This window comes from Nyctereutes procyonoides, unplaced genomic scaffold, assembly GCF_905146905.1.
Source record: "Nyctereutes procyonoides isolate TBG_1078 unplaced genomic scaffold, NYPRO_anot_genome, whole genome shotgun sequence".
NCBI lineage: Eukaryota > Metazoa > Chordata > Mammalia > Carnivora > Canidae > Nyctereutes > Nyctereutes procyonoides.
In genome coordinates, this window is record NW_026575142.1 from 53074244 (window position 1) to 53088336 (window position 14093).

Consider the following 14093-nt stretch of genomic DNA (forward strand, 5'->3'; position numbering starts at 1 on the left):
ACAAGACAGCAGAGCATGCCCTTCTTCACTGGAGCTGGGAACATGCCTGCGAGGCTGCGGCGGTCACTCCGTGGGTCTGTGAATGATCACAGAGCAATGCCAGTATTGGTTTTCACCTTACAAATGAATGTTAGTAAACAGGTGAATGCGTCAGCATGGAGTCCACAGATAAGGAGGACTGACTGTACTGCCGGCTGTTCTAGAGTTCTTCATTTCCCCTTTCTCTTTCCTTATGGTCTGCACGTAGGTGAGGGGCCGCGAGACCTATGAGATGCTGCTGAAGATCAAGGAGTCCCTGGAGCTCATGCAGTATCTGCCTCAGCACACGATCGAGACATACAGGCAGCAGCAGCAGCAGCAGCACCAGCATTTGCTGCAGAAACAGTGAGTGTGTCGATGTGTCCTCTTAGGAGGTGTGAGTAAGCGTGACCGTTCATTTGCATCAGAAGTGGGGTGCTGGGTGGGGGATGTAGAAGGTGAGGCTGTGAGACAGCAGAACATCATAGGTTCACATGAGCTCGTTGTTCAGTTTTAACAGCCTTCTAGGTTTCTTTCCATAGCCTTGAGAAGGTCCACCCAGCTTCTGACATTGATGCTAAACCATTTTGGGTGAATTACAGAGACTCGCAAAGAGTTTGTTCTCTCAACCCCTCATCCACACACCCTATCAATAGAAGAGTTTTGAGCACCCACTCTATTCTAGCCATAATGTGTATATTTAACAACATGTGATCTTCCCTCCTCCCAATGGATTGGCCTGTACCTTACCTGAGATACGCACAATCCACTTCTGGGAAAACCACTGTAGACTGGGAATAACACATAGGTTTTGCGATATGTGGCTTCTGTGAGAGCTCTGTGGAGGATTCTGAGACCTAACGCACGCTCATTAGAAAGCTGTGTGGATGCAAAAGGGCAAAGCAGAATCTAATTGCCATGTTTTAGCATCTCTGTTCTTGGTTATCTTCCAGCACTACATTTTTACATAAATTGGGCCACATTTGGCAACCATTTTAGAATATACATGAGATGTATATATTTATATGTTCATTTTTATGTTGAGTCTTGAGCATCTTTGATGATACTATTTTGTGAATAATCAGAATAGAATAGTTCTTATGGGAGAAAGAAAAGTTATCAAATTAAGTCTGTTGATACTTAACCCTTCTGTGGTTAAGAATAATCACTTGTTAGTTCAAGTCAGTGACTATATTGGAAATATTGGCAAAGTCTCTGTAGATAATGTAAAATGTATACATTTTGGGCCCATTTAAGTATTCCAAACATTGGGGCTCTACTCCTCAGACAAGAGGAAATAAAGCTCAAATCATCTTGCCGAAGGCAAAGATTGTCTTTTATAATAGAAATGTAAATGAACAGTAAATAATGGTTATTTTCTGATATATTATTAGCTGCTATAGAGAGCCATGGAAAATGTAAGAAAGAGGGCTCCTCATTCTCTTTTTAATCAACATAAGTGCAACTGAGGAGTTAGACTGCATCTGTGATAGTCAAGAAGCATCTCTGAGCACCTGTTGGCTATGGGGTACAGGGTGGGCAGCAGAGGGGCAGAAAACAAGTGTGCTCTCCCTTAAATGGCTTCAGGCTCATTGAACATTTAAGACCTTTTTTGCCTGGAAGGGATCTCACCATTTACTTTGAGCATGAAAGTTTTGCAAATCATAATTAGAAGGTTTTATGGTAAGGCTGAGTGGGAAGTTTAATCAGGAGGTTTCTTGGGGAGACAGAGTATTCCAAAAGAATGAGACTCTGGGTTGCAGACAAAATCCCCATTGCCAATCCTATATATTCTTTAGGATATATTCAAGTGTAAAACTGATTTAGTTCTTGAACAATCTTACAGCAGGGATCAAAGAAACAGACCTGTAACATCATTTACAACTGAGAGAGGATAAGTGCCTCTCTCTTAAGAGGGAAATATGCAAGTGATGGTATTAAGAAACACTCCCAAATTGCCTCTAGTTCTCTCTGGAAATGTTTGGCTCACCAAAATGACCTCAGAAGCGTTATATAGTAGCATATCATGCAGAACTAGTTACTCCACGATAATCTTTTTCCAACTAACAGGAACAGTACTGTCAGGTCAGGCCAAACTGATACTTATTGAGTGGTGTGGTTTAGAAAATCTGACCATTTAGCACAAGAGTTGGCAAACTTTTTTTTTTTTTTTCTGTGAAACACCAGTAGTAAACATCTTCAGCTCTCTGGTCCGTATGGTCTCTTGCAACTAGCTACCTAGTTCTGCCTCAAGCACAAAAGCAACCACAATATGTTAAATCAGTGAGAGGAGCTGGTACTTTTTATGGACACTGAAACTTGAATTCCATATAACTTCATATCATGAACTAATTCTTCCTCTAAATTTTCATACATTTTAAAAATGGAAAAACCATTCTTAGCCTATGGGCCAGGTTTGGCCCATTGACTATAGTTTGCCAGTTCTTGTTCTAGGTAAATGAGTGGATCTTCCTTCATTGCCTCTGAAGGCTTAGTTTGTTTGTTTATGAGAGAGAGACAGGGACAGAGATAGCAAGAGGGAGCATGAGCAGGGAGACTGGGGCAGAAGGGAGGGGGAGAAGCAGGCTCCTCGTTGAGCAGGAAGACTGAGGTAGACTCGATGCTAAGACCATGACGTGAGCCAAAGGCAGATGGTTAACCTACTCAACCACCCAGGCCCCCTGAAAGCTTAGATTTTTTTAAAGATTTTATTTATTTATTCATGAGACAGAGAGAGAGAGAGAGAGAGAGAGAGAGAGAGAGAGAGGCAGAGACACAGGCAGAGGGAGGAGCAGGCTCCATGCAGGGAACCTGCTGCAGGACTCGATCCCAGGACCCCAGAATCACAACCTGAGCCAAAGGCAGACGCTCCCCCGCTGAGCCACCCAGGAGTCCCTAGGCTTAGAATTTTTTTAAAGCTGTATTTATTTGGAATGCCTGATAAAATATAAATAGATATATCTTATATCCTGTATCCTCTACTTTTAGAGAGGTATGAAAATGTTTAAGAAAGCCTACAGTGATTTTTAAAGTGCTATTTCGGTATCTGACAAAACGACACCCTTTAACAGAGCTCTCTTTTGTCTGAGAAAGTTAGGCATGCCCATCGAGACACAAAATAGGGTTAAGACTGGAATAGCTGAGTTTATTCATGTAACAAACTTTTTATTAAATATCTGTTATGGGGAAGCATTAAGGATAAAGATGGGAAAGATGAAGTTCCTACCTTCCCGTAGTTTACAAATTCATGGTGAATTCCTAACCAGACCACTTTTTGAATCTTAAGAAAGCTCTGCAAATTCATTCTGAGCATTGTGTAAGTTAATAAGACAATTTGAAACAACTCCTCTAGATCACACCATAAAAGGAATCATTTAGTGACACGCTTCTAGAGATTTTATAAGCAAGAGGATCTGCCTTAGTCAGTCGGGGGCTTGGGAAATTTGTGTTTGTTTGCATGGTGTACATGAACATACAGAACCCTATGTTCACATGTGATGAGTTATCCAGTGCTTAGTCTGGATGGCTGGCACTGCTGTGAAGGCAAATTATCTTATAATTCATATTTCATAAAGCAGTCTATTTCATCAAAGAAGAAAATGCATATTAAAATTGTGTTATTTTCAAAAGCCCAAAAGATATTAGAAACCTATTGTCCCTTTTCTGCAAGTTTAGCAACAGAGAAATAGTGAGGGAGCAGAGCCTCATGGTTCCCTGGGGTATCCATTTAAAAGCATTATTGCATGTTTTTGAGTTGTTATCTCCCAGTGTACAAGAGCTAACTTCAGTGTGATGATTTGTGCATGGAAATGTGGCAGACTGCAAAATGAAATCTTTGCAAAATACAGACATTTGGTCTAATTTTGCCTTTGTTATGTCATATATACACGGCCTCCAATGATTGATACACATCTATATAAATTCTCCACTTGCTGTGTTCTTCTCCTGGGTTTTTTTTTTTCAGCTCTCTTTATTTTCATGCAAATCTCCAAAAAAGAGCATGAATGACTAGACAAAGAAAAATGGAAATCTAATTCCCTGGCAATCATTTGAAAAGAATAAATCAGCTTGGAAAATGCCTATAATAGCCTGTGATTTCCTTTCCAAAAATATAGACCAATTTTATGCTGGTAAGGGATCAATTTTGTGCTTTTCTTTTTAGTAGAGGAAAAATTAGTGGGAAGGAAATACACAGTTTCTACTAAGCGGCAATAAAATATTTTCAGTTGAATTACTTCTATTAGTTTCTTGCTGTGTGTTTTCTCTCTGCTTGCTTTTTATTTGTGCATGGTTTTCTTTTTGCAAAAATCCCTTCAGCTACCTTCATGATCATAGGCTTTATGGAGGGTAAATTTTACATTGAGTTTTCGTGAATCAAATTTTTATAGATATAAGGAGGCTTTATACCATTTACCAAGAAATTTGAGTTTAGTGGATTTGCTCACATTGGAATAAACATCTGGAGTTATGTTTCTGGAGTCAGAATCTAGTGGGAGGACAAACTAGACCCACTCTTAACATTAGACTCCTTGCCTTCACATTTTCAAGGGACATTGGCTCTTAAGACAATTTTACAGAAGCTGCTTGAGACCTTTTTAGCAATCTTCTGATGTGCGCACTTTGGACCAAGAGTATTACTTTTTCATTTTCTCCTGTAGTTTATCCTCCTCCTTGGCTTCCATTCTGGTCTCAGGCCAATATCCTTTTGTTAAAATTTTACTTAGTCTAACTCTTATTTTCCCCTGGAAAATTATTTTTTTAGTTTCTACCGGATGGATTTATTTGAATCGTAACACAAATATGTGACATCCTAAGAGTCCCCTAGTGTTTCCTAAGGGTGTCCTTGATTATCCCTTGACAATTGTAGATGATCAGTAATGCAGGTCAGAGAATACTGGAGTAGAATGGGATCTTCAGGGTCATAGTTCTAATCTCATCATACCATAACTAGGGAAATGGAGACCCAGTGAATAACACCTGTGATTTCATGGTCAGCTCATAATAAAGCTACGATGACAGATTTGGAAGACACAGCTCTTTGCAATGTTTTGTCTGCTTCATTAGTTAAGAAACTTACAATAGTAAAACTAAAGCAAGCATCTGTGGTCACTTTTAGGTCTCTTGTATCAGTTGGTATTTATCCTTTCAGTGTGAAGTCTTACCTCTTTAAACTCTTTTGGCTATGACTTTCTCCAAGAATATCGATAACATTCCCTCAGATTGCATAGCCAAGGGGGAAGCCAGTAGTATTTTTGGCTTTATCAATATGGGAGAGAGAGAGAGAGAGAATACACAAATCTCTATCTCCTCAATAGGTGTAGTTTAGACCATATTTCTAAGTTTGATTTAGAAATCATTCACATGTCCAGAGTATTTGTTTGAAATTGCCAGTCTCATAGATGAAAATAGGTGGATATTGACAGTTTCATTTGGTTCAGCCTTATAGGTCAAGGGACCTGCACAGCTTTTATAGTTTACACAGCGTTACTTTCTGAATTTCACAGCTGTGTTAGACAATTGTTAGGGCAGAGAGTTATTAGCTTTGAATTGGTAATGAGGAAAAACCTCAGACTAATTAAATTCAGGTAGATTAAATCACTTTTCTAGGTTCTCATATCTCATTGCACTACGAATCTCACCTCTAGGTCTCAGTGTTTGAACCCCTATGGTCCATATACTCTTATCATAACGAAAACATGATTTCTGCATGTTGTCTCATTCAGCCCCTTGCTCCAGGAGAGGCCCCAAAGTATAACATCCAAACAAGAAGTCCAAGCTATAGTTCTTTACCTGAGAATAAATTGCTTCCCTGCTAATTTGTATGCTGGCACATTCTTTAAGATGATCTCAGTCCTTGCTGGTGAGGATGGTTGACTGAATTCCAGCCCTAAGCAGGTAAAAATGGCTTTGTTCCTTTGCAAGGAATAACCAAATGTGACTCAAAAGCCATCTGGGAAATAATTCCCAAACAGATCATGGGGTTGTGCAATCTTTAGCAAAATAAAAGGATTTGTTCCTGGCATCCTTGTGGCATAATTGATTTCTTAATTATGTAAAAGTTGCTTTCATGAGTTTGATATGTGCATTTGTAGGCCAAGTTTGTGACTGAAAGGATTAAGATATTTATCCATCTCATTCTGGGCACATACAAAATGCTCATTAAAGGTTCTTTACAAGTGGGTGATGATGCAGCCCCCAGACTGATAAGATCATATTTCTTCATGCTTCATAGTTAGGCTAGACAGGAACAATAACGAGGTGTCATAATTGGGCCGATGACATTTTCCCAAAGATTAAAATTAATTCTTGTCTCTGCATTATTTTTCAATTCATTGAGTCCAATGTGCCATCACTTTACTAAGTACCATGACCTACCCTGACACAGCAGTCCTCAACTGAATCACTTGTGGAACTGGTTAAAACTATATCTGCCTGGGCCCCAGCCTGGTCTCTGAGGGATCTAGGATTTTTTCAAAGTTACACAGGTGATTCTGATTTTCTGGTTAACTACCACTGCCTTCTCTCATTTCATAAAAATCTTGAGAAGTCCTCTCTGAGAAATTTTAAAGGAGGATGATGAGGAAGAAGCAGAAACAGCTTTCTAGGCATTCTCTTCTGTCTTTCTGTGATCATGAAGGTAGGAGGGCGTTTCTGTATTCAGTTGATGTGGATATATGAAGTCCAAAGCCTTCACCTCTCCTTTTTCTCTGGTTCCTCTCTGCAGTCTCCTTTCAGCCTGCTTCAGGAATGAGCTTCTGGAGTCCCGGAGAGAAACCCCGAAACAGTCTGACGTCTTCTTTAGACATTCCAGCCCTCCAAACCGATCAGTGTACCCGTAGAGCCCCGTATCTGTATTTTGAGTGTGTGTTTCTTATGTTCCCGTGTACGTATGTGTGCGCGCGTGTGCGTGTGTGCGTGTGTGTCCAGCCCTCGTAAGCAGGACTTGAAGACACTTTGGCTCCGAGACCCCACTGCTTGAAGGCACACAGCCACTAGTAAGAAAATCTTTTGAAGGGACTCAAAACTTACAAGAAAGGACATTTTCTGCAGATTCTGCATCCTTAGATCTAGCACTGGGCAGTCAGGAACCCCTGTGTTTGTCGGTGAGCTTTTGTGTTTTTTCTTAGAAGGGAGGGGCTCAGGTTGGAAAGAGGGGCATTACGATGGTTAGTGGAACCCTTTTCTGTTACTTTCTGTTGTGTTTCTAAAACTCATAAAGAAGCTTTTTGAGCAGGTCTCAAACTTAAAATGTCTTTTTAAGAAAAGGAGAAAAAAGTTGTTATTGTCTGTGCATAAGAAAATTGTAGGCGATTAAGAGCCTCAGGCCATTTTAATGCTGGTCATGCAATAATATTGCAAATAGTAACACACTAAGGTGTCAAGTATACTGCTGGGCAGAGAGACGATAATTACTGTAAGTAGCCAATGTGGGGAGATGGTTCTTTTCTTCTTTTTGAGAATCTGCATTATCAGTCTCCTCCCCTCATATGTAGATAGAAAGTTCATGAACACTGTGTCAGATCCTACCACTGCCACCTTGTTGGCATCTGATATGATGGTCTTCCTTGCTTACAGAAACCCTGGAGCCCTACCCCCAAAGCTGTTGTCTAGACCCCAAGGCAGATAAACCTATTTTGTCATTTTAATAGAAGGGTAAAACCACCCCCGTAATATTGTTCCAGGCAGTTATAGACCATTTTTCAATGGCCAAAATGGAATTCAAAGTCCTTTCCACCAAATCTATGACTAATTTGTTTATTGGGGCCCCTATATCTCAGTCCTTACATATAACTAGCCATATTGCTGGCACTGTTCACACTCCTTTGTCCACAACACTTACATTTGATTTAAGTGGTTTCCAAGTAGACACACGTTAAAATCAACACTGCTGGTCTGAAACTTAAAGATGGAAAGAGTAACTGATTTTTTTTTCCTCAGGAGTTTAGAGAATCTATTTCTTTCCATTTTAAAAATGTATTTAAAAGTCATTGTATGAAGACTAAAAATCTTCCCCTACGTCTCCCCACACCAGATCACCGGCCCTTTATTCTGTGTTATCACAGCAATGATTTCTTGTTTTTGAGGCTGTTGCTTTATGGATGTGTGATTTTAATTTTCAATAAACTTTTGCATCTTGGTTCATCTTGCAGTTTTTCTTTTCTGTCTCTCTTCCTTTTTTTTTAAATTCCTTAAATACTAGAATATTTACATTTGAGTGCTTGCTGTACCACGTGGAAGTGTAAAGAACAAGAATAATGAATAGTCACTGGTTCTGTCTCCACTTCTGTCAGTATTTGGTGTTTTTACTTAAGATGCTCTGAATTAAGGTCATCAGTCCTAAAAATACATTTCAGTGCCTACACCAACTTGAAATATATTTTAGCCCCATGGGTGTTTGATTTCATCATAAGGAGTCAGGCACTATGGTATCATTTGTCCACATCTCTGAACAAGTCTCAAGCTATAACTTAGGTTGCCAAACTTAAATCAAATCCAGGTTTACCAAATTATTTGGCTTCTGTGATGTAGGCATTAGCAAATATTCATCCAGAAATATGTAATGGAACCAATTGTCCAATTTTTTTTTAAATTACACTATGTTCTGATCTTTGAGTAACTGTTTTTAAACGCTTCAAAAACCATTGTTTCTGAATAAAAATAATTAATGTAATAGCTTTAAAAATACTTAATAAAATATTTTATATTTGAGATAAAAGCATATTAGTAAAATCAGATAAGCTCGTTATATTGGCAAGGTATTTTCAATAAATGTAACAGCCTTCTAATCATCTTTCAAGGGGTTCACAAATCCCTAAAAGGGTTAGTGAATATGTTTATTTTTTTAACATTTGCCTTTTCTGTCACAAGTTTTTTTCTTTCACCCCATTTTTATGTAAGTTTTTAATAGTGACATATAAATTAACGTATTTGAACTAATGGAAAATATTTTATAATTATAGTTGATCTATCTAGAGAATCAATGATGCCTTTTTATTTAAAAAGCAAGATTACCCAGCTAGAGAGTAAGGTTACAGGCAGGACAGTAGTGGACAAAATGTTGAGGAGGAACACCTCCTTTTCTGAAGTTACATGGCTTCCCTTTTTTTAACCTTTCTCATATAGGTGTTTTGCTTTATCTACAGTATCACTTTCCCTCCTCAGATTCTGCACTCCAGAAATAGTTTACTGAAATAGATTTACCCTGGGGTATCACCAGTTCTACTAAAGAGTTACTTTTTAACTAGCAATGGGAGACTTAAGGAAAAAATAAAATAAAAGAAGAAGAATCCTTTTCTTGAATTGTAGGTATCTCCAGCAAGTCAGAGAAGATGACTTTGAATTTGTGTCTTTTCAAGCATTTGGACTCTCTGTCACATAGATAGTCACTAGGCTTGGATTCAGGAAAACTATTTTTTAATCCTGGATGATCTAAATGTCACTTATAGCTCTGAGATACTGAATTTTATTCTAAGCAATCTACACAGAAGACTGAGTCATTAGAATTAAGAATTGGGACTTGACTTTTTCAGGATTTCTCTTCAAAACTAGAAATACATGAAGTATACCTTTCTATATTTCTGTTATGTTGGGTTCCTGGAAAAATCTAGTACTCCTCTAGAGAAAACAGTCTGAACTGACACCTGGTTGTTTTTCTGAGGATAGTTATATTCTCACTTTTTCCAGTTTTGGGGTGTGTGTGTGTGTGTGTTGGGGAATAGTGGGTAAAAAACTCATAGTGCCACAGATCCTGTTGTCCTTGAACACTTTTTCCTTCTCTTCAAATTCCCCAGTAATCTTTAGGATTGTACATTCAAGAACTATGACATTATATGTGTAAAGAGGGAAAAAAGGTGGTTTTTCAAGGCCTTTAAATTGGTCACAGATTTATTCAGCTTCACTCCTTTTTCTGTGGTACATAGAGCTTATCAGAATACTCTGTATTTCAGACATTGCAAGCTGAATAATAAACAGACTGGCCTGACCATGCTCCCTGTGTCTTTAACCCTCTCTTCCACATTAAAGGAGAGGCATTCAGAATTTTTTACTTGTTTGCACTCTCTTGTCCCCTTTCATCCACTCAACCTAAATCCTGGATTTGTTCAAGTGAGAATCCTTGCCACTTCCTCCTGTTAATTGTTTAACTGATGCCTCTCATCCCCTTGACCAAACACTAGAGTATGAAACATTTGGTCCTGCAGGGTAAGAGTTCAATGAACCATTGTTTCTTGAGCATCTATAAATTATACGACAACGTCCAGGGCTCTTACATAATCTAATTTAATCCTTTTTTTCTATAAAGAATGAAATATCTTTTAATTTTTTATTTTTAAATTATTTTTACAAATCCATTATTTTTTAAATTGAAGTATAGTTCACATACAATATTATATTATTCCAGGTGTACAACACAGTGATTTGACATTTATATACACTACAGAATGCTCACCGTGTTAAGTGTGGTCACCATCTGTCACCATACAGAGTTATTACTGTATTATTGACTCTATTCCCTATGCTGTACTTTACATCCCTGAGACATTTATTTTATAACTGGAAGCTTGTAACTTTTAATCTCCTTCACCTACTTAGCTCATCTCTTCAACCTTTCTCCCCTCTGACAGCCACCAGGTTGTTCTCTGTATTTATGGACTTATTTTTGTTTTGTTTCATTTGTTCGTTAATTTTACTTTTAGGTTCCACATATAGGTAAAATCATGCCATATTTTTTTTCTATATGACCTATTTCGCCCTACATAATACCCTCTAGGTCCATTCATTTTGTCACAAATGGCAAGATCTCATTCTTTTTATGGCTGAGTAATATTCTATTATATAGCTAAATAGATAGGTAGAGTTATCTATACATACATCACATCTTTATCCATTCACATTTCAGTGGACACGTCCGTTGTTTCTGTATCATTTCCATATTATTTCATGCTAGTCTTCATAGCACCTTTTCTAGAATAAGTATAATATCTGATCTACAGATTAAGGAAATGAGACTCCAGAGACTTTACATAATATCCGAAGTCAATTATTTTATGCCAGATCAATTAATTTGTGTAAGTTAGAACCTAAACGTCTAAACCTGGATGTTTTGGTTAACTCCAGAATTCATGTTCCTTCTTTGTTCATCTGTGGTTTTTGAGCTAACTTCCTAAACTAGTTAAAGCTGCTCATAATAGTGACCTAATAAAATGGTAAAAAAATAAAGACCCACAAAAACGAAACAGAGAAGGGATGTTTAGGATTTGGAAGAAGGAGGGCAGCCCCAGTGGCTCAGCGGTTTGGTGCTGCCTTCAGCCCAGGGTGGGATCCTGGAGACCTAGGATCGAGTCCCATGTCGGGCTCCCTGCATGGAGCCTGCTTCTCCCTCTACCTGTGTCTCTGCCTCTTTCTCTCTCTCTATGTCTCTCATGAATGAATAAATAAAATCTTAAAAAAATTATTAAAAATGATTTGGAAGAAGGAATGTATTATAATAAAGAGTCTGGGAAAATGCAAAACTTTCAAACATATTTTTATTTTCCTAATGATGGACATCAGTGGTTCAAGCAGTGCTTCCATTAGCTCTTGATTGCATTTGACTGATTTTGGGGAATGAGAGAGAAAGAGGTCCCTTTACGTTATAGAAGACCAACCTGTCTCTGGTGTCTGAATACCCTGGCATCTTAGGTACTTTGTTGTGGGCAAAGAGAAGAAGTACCTGGCAAAGCAACTCTTGGCTGCCATATACCGTGCTTTTCCATACTTCTCTAAGACCATTTGGATTTACAAATGTTCCTCAGTATATCCAAAGTGCTGACTCTTAATGCAAGACTTCCATGCAGGGATAGAGTGGATTCGATGATAGTTGGGGAGACTGCCTTTGCTATAGCCCTTGCCCCAACTATACATTGGTCATCTACATTCCTCTTACCACTTCACCCATTTTTTTTAAAAAATGATTTATTCATTCACGAGAGACACAGAAAGAGAGGCAGAGACACAGGCAGAGAGGGAGGAGAAGCAGGCTCCATGCAAGGAGCCTGATGTGGGACTTGATCTCAGGAATACAGGATCATGCCCTGAGCCAAAGGCAGACGCTCAACCGCTGAACCACTCAGGTGTCCCATGTCTCGATTCTGTAACTTACTGCACACTACTGTCTTATTTCTGGGAAGTTGCCATAGAATGAAAGAAAGAAAGTCTTGGACTAGGAGCCAAGAGACCTTTCAACTCATCATTTACTAGTATGGATTTATGTACATTTGTTTTTAGGACCTTATGTTTACACCTATGTAAAACAGACAATAATTTCTGTTCATCTCTGCCCTGCCACACTATGTTCTCCTCCATAGGGATGTGGCAATCACTCAGAAAATGGATAAAGGAGAACTTAGTAATCTGAAGTGTCTTGAGCTGGGAGGACTTACTATATAAACACCTGTTTATACGATATGGACCTATAATATTGTGAGTTCTTAAAAAAAGTCTAAAGAGAAAAATCAATGCCCTCCTATCTTAAAATCAATAATTGTAAAATGCAGCTGAATTGTTAATTGTACATCAACTGTCATACGTATTTATGCAAATGTGTACACAGCATATTGTTTGAATTCCTTCTAGCTGCGGCTCTCCAGTGATAAGGAATGGAGCCTTCCCTGTTTTGTGTAATTATGGAGAATGCAGAGCGGCAGCTTCAAAGCCCAAGTGTAGTCCTACTGTAGCCTTCAAATGCTAGAGCCACCTTTTATTATTCTTTCAGACATTACTATATTATGTTTGTCTGGAACCTGGGTCCATTTAAACAGCCCTCAAAATTTTGTATTTTATAGATCTGTAATAAAACTCAGAGAACTTTATTTTTCCTCTGTCCACTACTACAAATATGGCTGCAGAGAGGAAAGATACAGAAAATAATGCATTTTATTGGACGATTGTAAAAGGGGGGAGTGTTTCTCACCATGAGTTAGAAACAAGCTCAAGCCCAGTCTTCATTCTGTGGTCACAGCAATTATTCACTACAAATTCCATATAGTCTATAAAGTTCTTCATCTTCTCCTTTCCAGTTCTCTCGATACCCTACAAGGTAGGTTGGATTGTTATCCCCATGTACCCACTAGTCTATGAACATCTCACAGGTGGGACTGTTTCCTACCAGCTTTTCTACCTCTAACATCCAGCTCTATATGTATTTAGTTCATATGGCTTTCTTGTGAGAAAACAAATGCAAAGATGTTTCGTGGCCCACCCACGGAACAATGGTTTCTAATATCTGCTAGAGAGAGTCTTAAACTTTGATTTTCTAATGCTCTCTCCTACTATGATTATAGTAGAAATTACTAGTTCTACAATCAGAGGAAAAGTGAGGGATAGAAGTTGAGTAGGGAATATTGTATGTAATATAATGCATCATATGACCAACCAATCCCAGTAAATTTCCAAATTGAAGTTATGCTGAACGGAATTTTTTTTTTCCCTTTGTCTCCCAGGAGACTTGTCAAAAGTCAGTAGAATAGTTGTCTGGGCTCCAGGCTTCTCCTGTGTGGAGAGGCTGTTGGCCTCCCCGTAGGTGCTCTCGTGGCCTGTGAACATCTAAGCTGAGAAAGCACGTTTCTGACGTGGGGCCCTCCGTGTGACAGCAGGCTGTGCTGCCAAAATTCCCCGTGTGATTGGCTTTGCCCTTATTTTCTGCCTCTTCCAAATGGCCCAGGAGGCTGCAAATGAAAGGGCCTCAGCTGCAGTTTGAAATTGGCATCTGCATGTCTTTCATAAGCCTGTGGGTCTTCACCAAGTTCTTTTCCCTTATTGATTTTCAAGTTTGTTTGACTTGCAGGGCAAGAGAGGAGAAAGGGATGGAGGAAAAAAAATAGAGAGGCAGAAACAAGATGTAATTATACACCCCCCCCAAAAGAGAGATTCTTTAGGAAGACATTCAACTTTGTACTCCATACATTCAGGAAAAAAAAAATATGATTTGATGATAGCCTTGCAATCCCTTCCTCATTAAAAAGAAAAAAGAAATACGTTCTCAGGTGGAGACACAAATAGAGCTCTGAGGAGTATTTTTGCAAGCATATAGAGTTCAA

At 38.7% G+C, this 14093-nt stretch overlaps 1 protein-coding gene across 5 annotated transcripts in view; it reads left to right on the top strand.

Annotated features, from left to right (window-relative positions):
- The window catches only part of TP63 (tumor protein p63), a 101632-nt gene that overhangs the window by 77578 nt on the left and 9961 nt on the right, over positions 1-14093 (top strand). For 4 of the 5 annotated variants that reach the window (XM_055308504.1, XM_055308505.1, XM_055308507.1 and 1 more), the window contains exon 8: positions 248-384. In XM_055308504.1, the coding sequence (XP_055164479.1) occupies positions 248-384 (137 nt within the window). Of the gene's footprint in view, positions 1-247; positions 385-6742; positions 8159-14093 lie in introns of those variants that run through there. The other variant, XM_055308508.1, reaches the window with a different exon arrangement.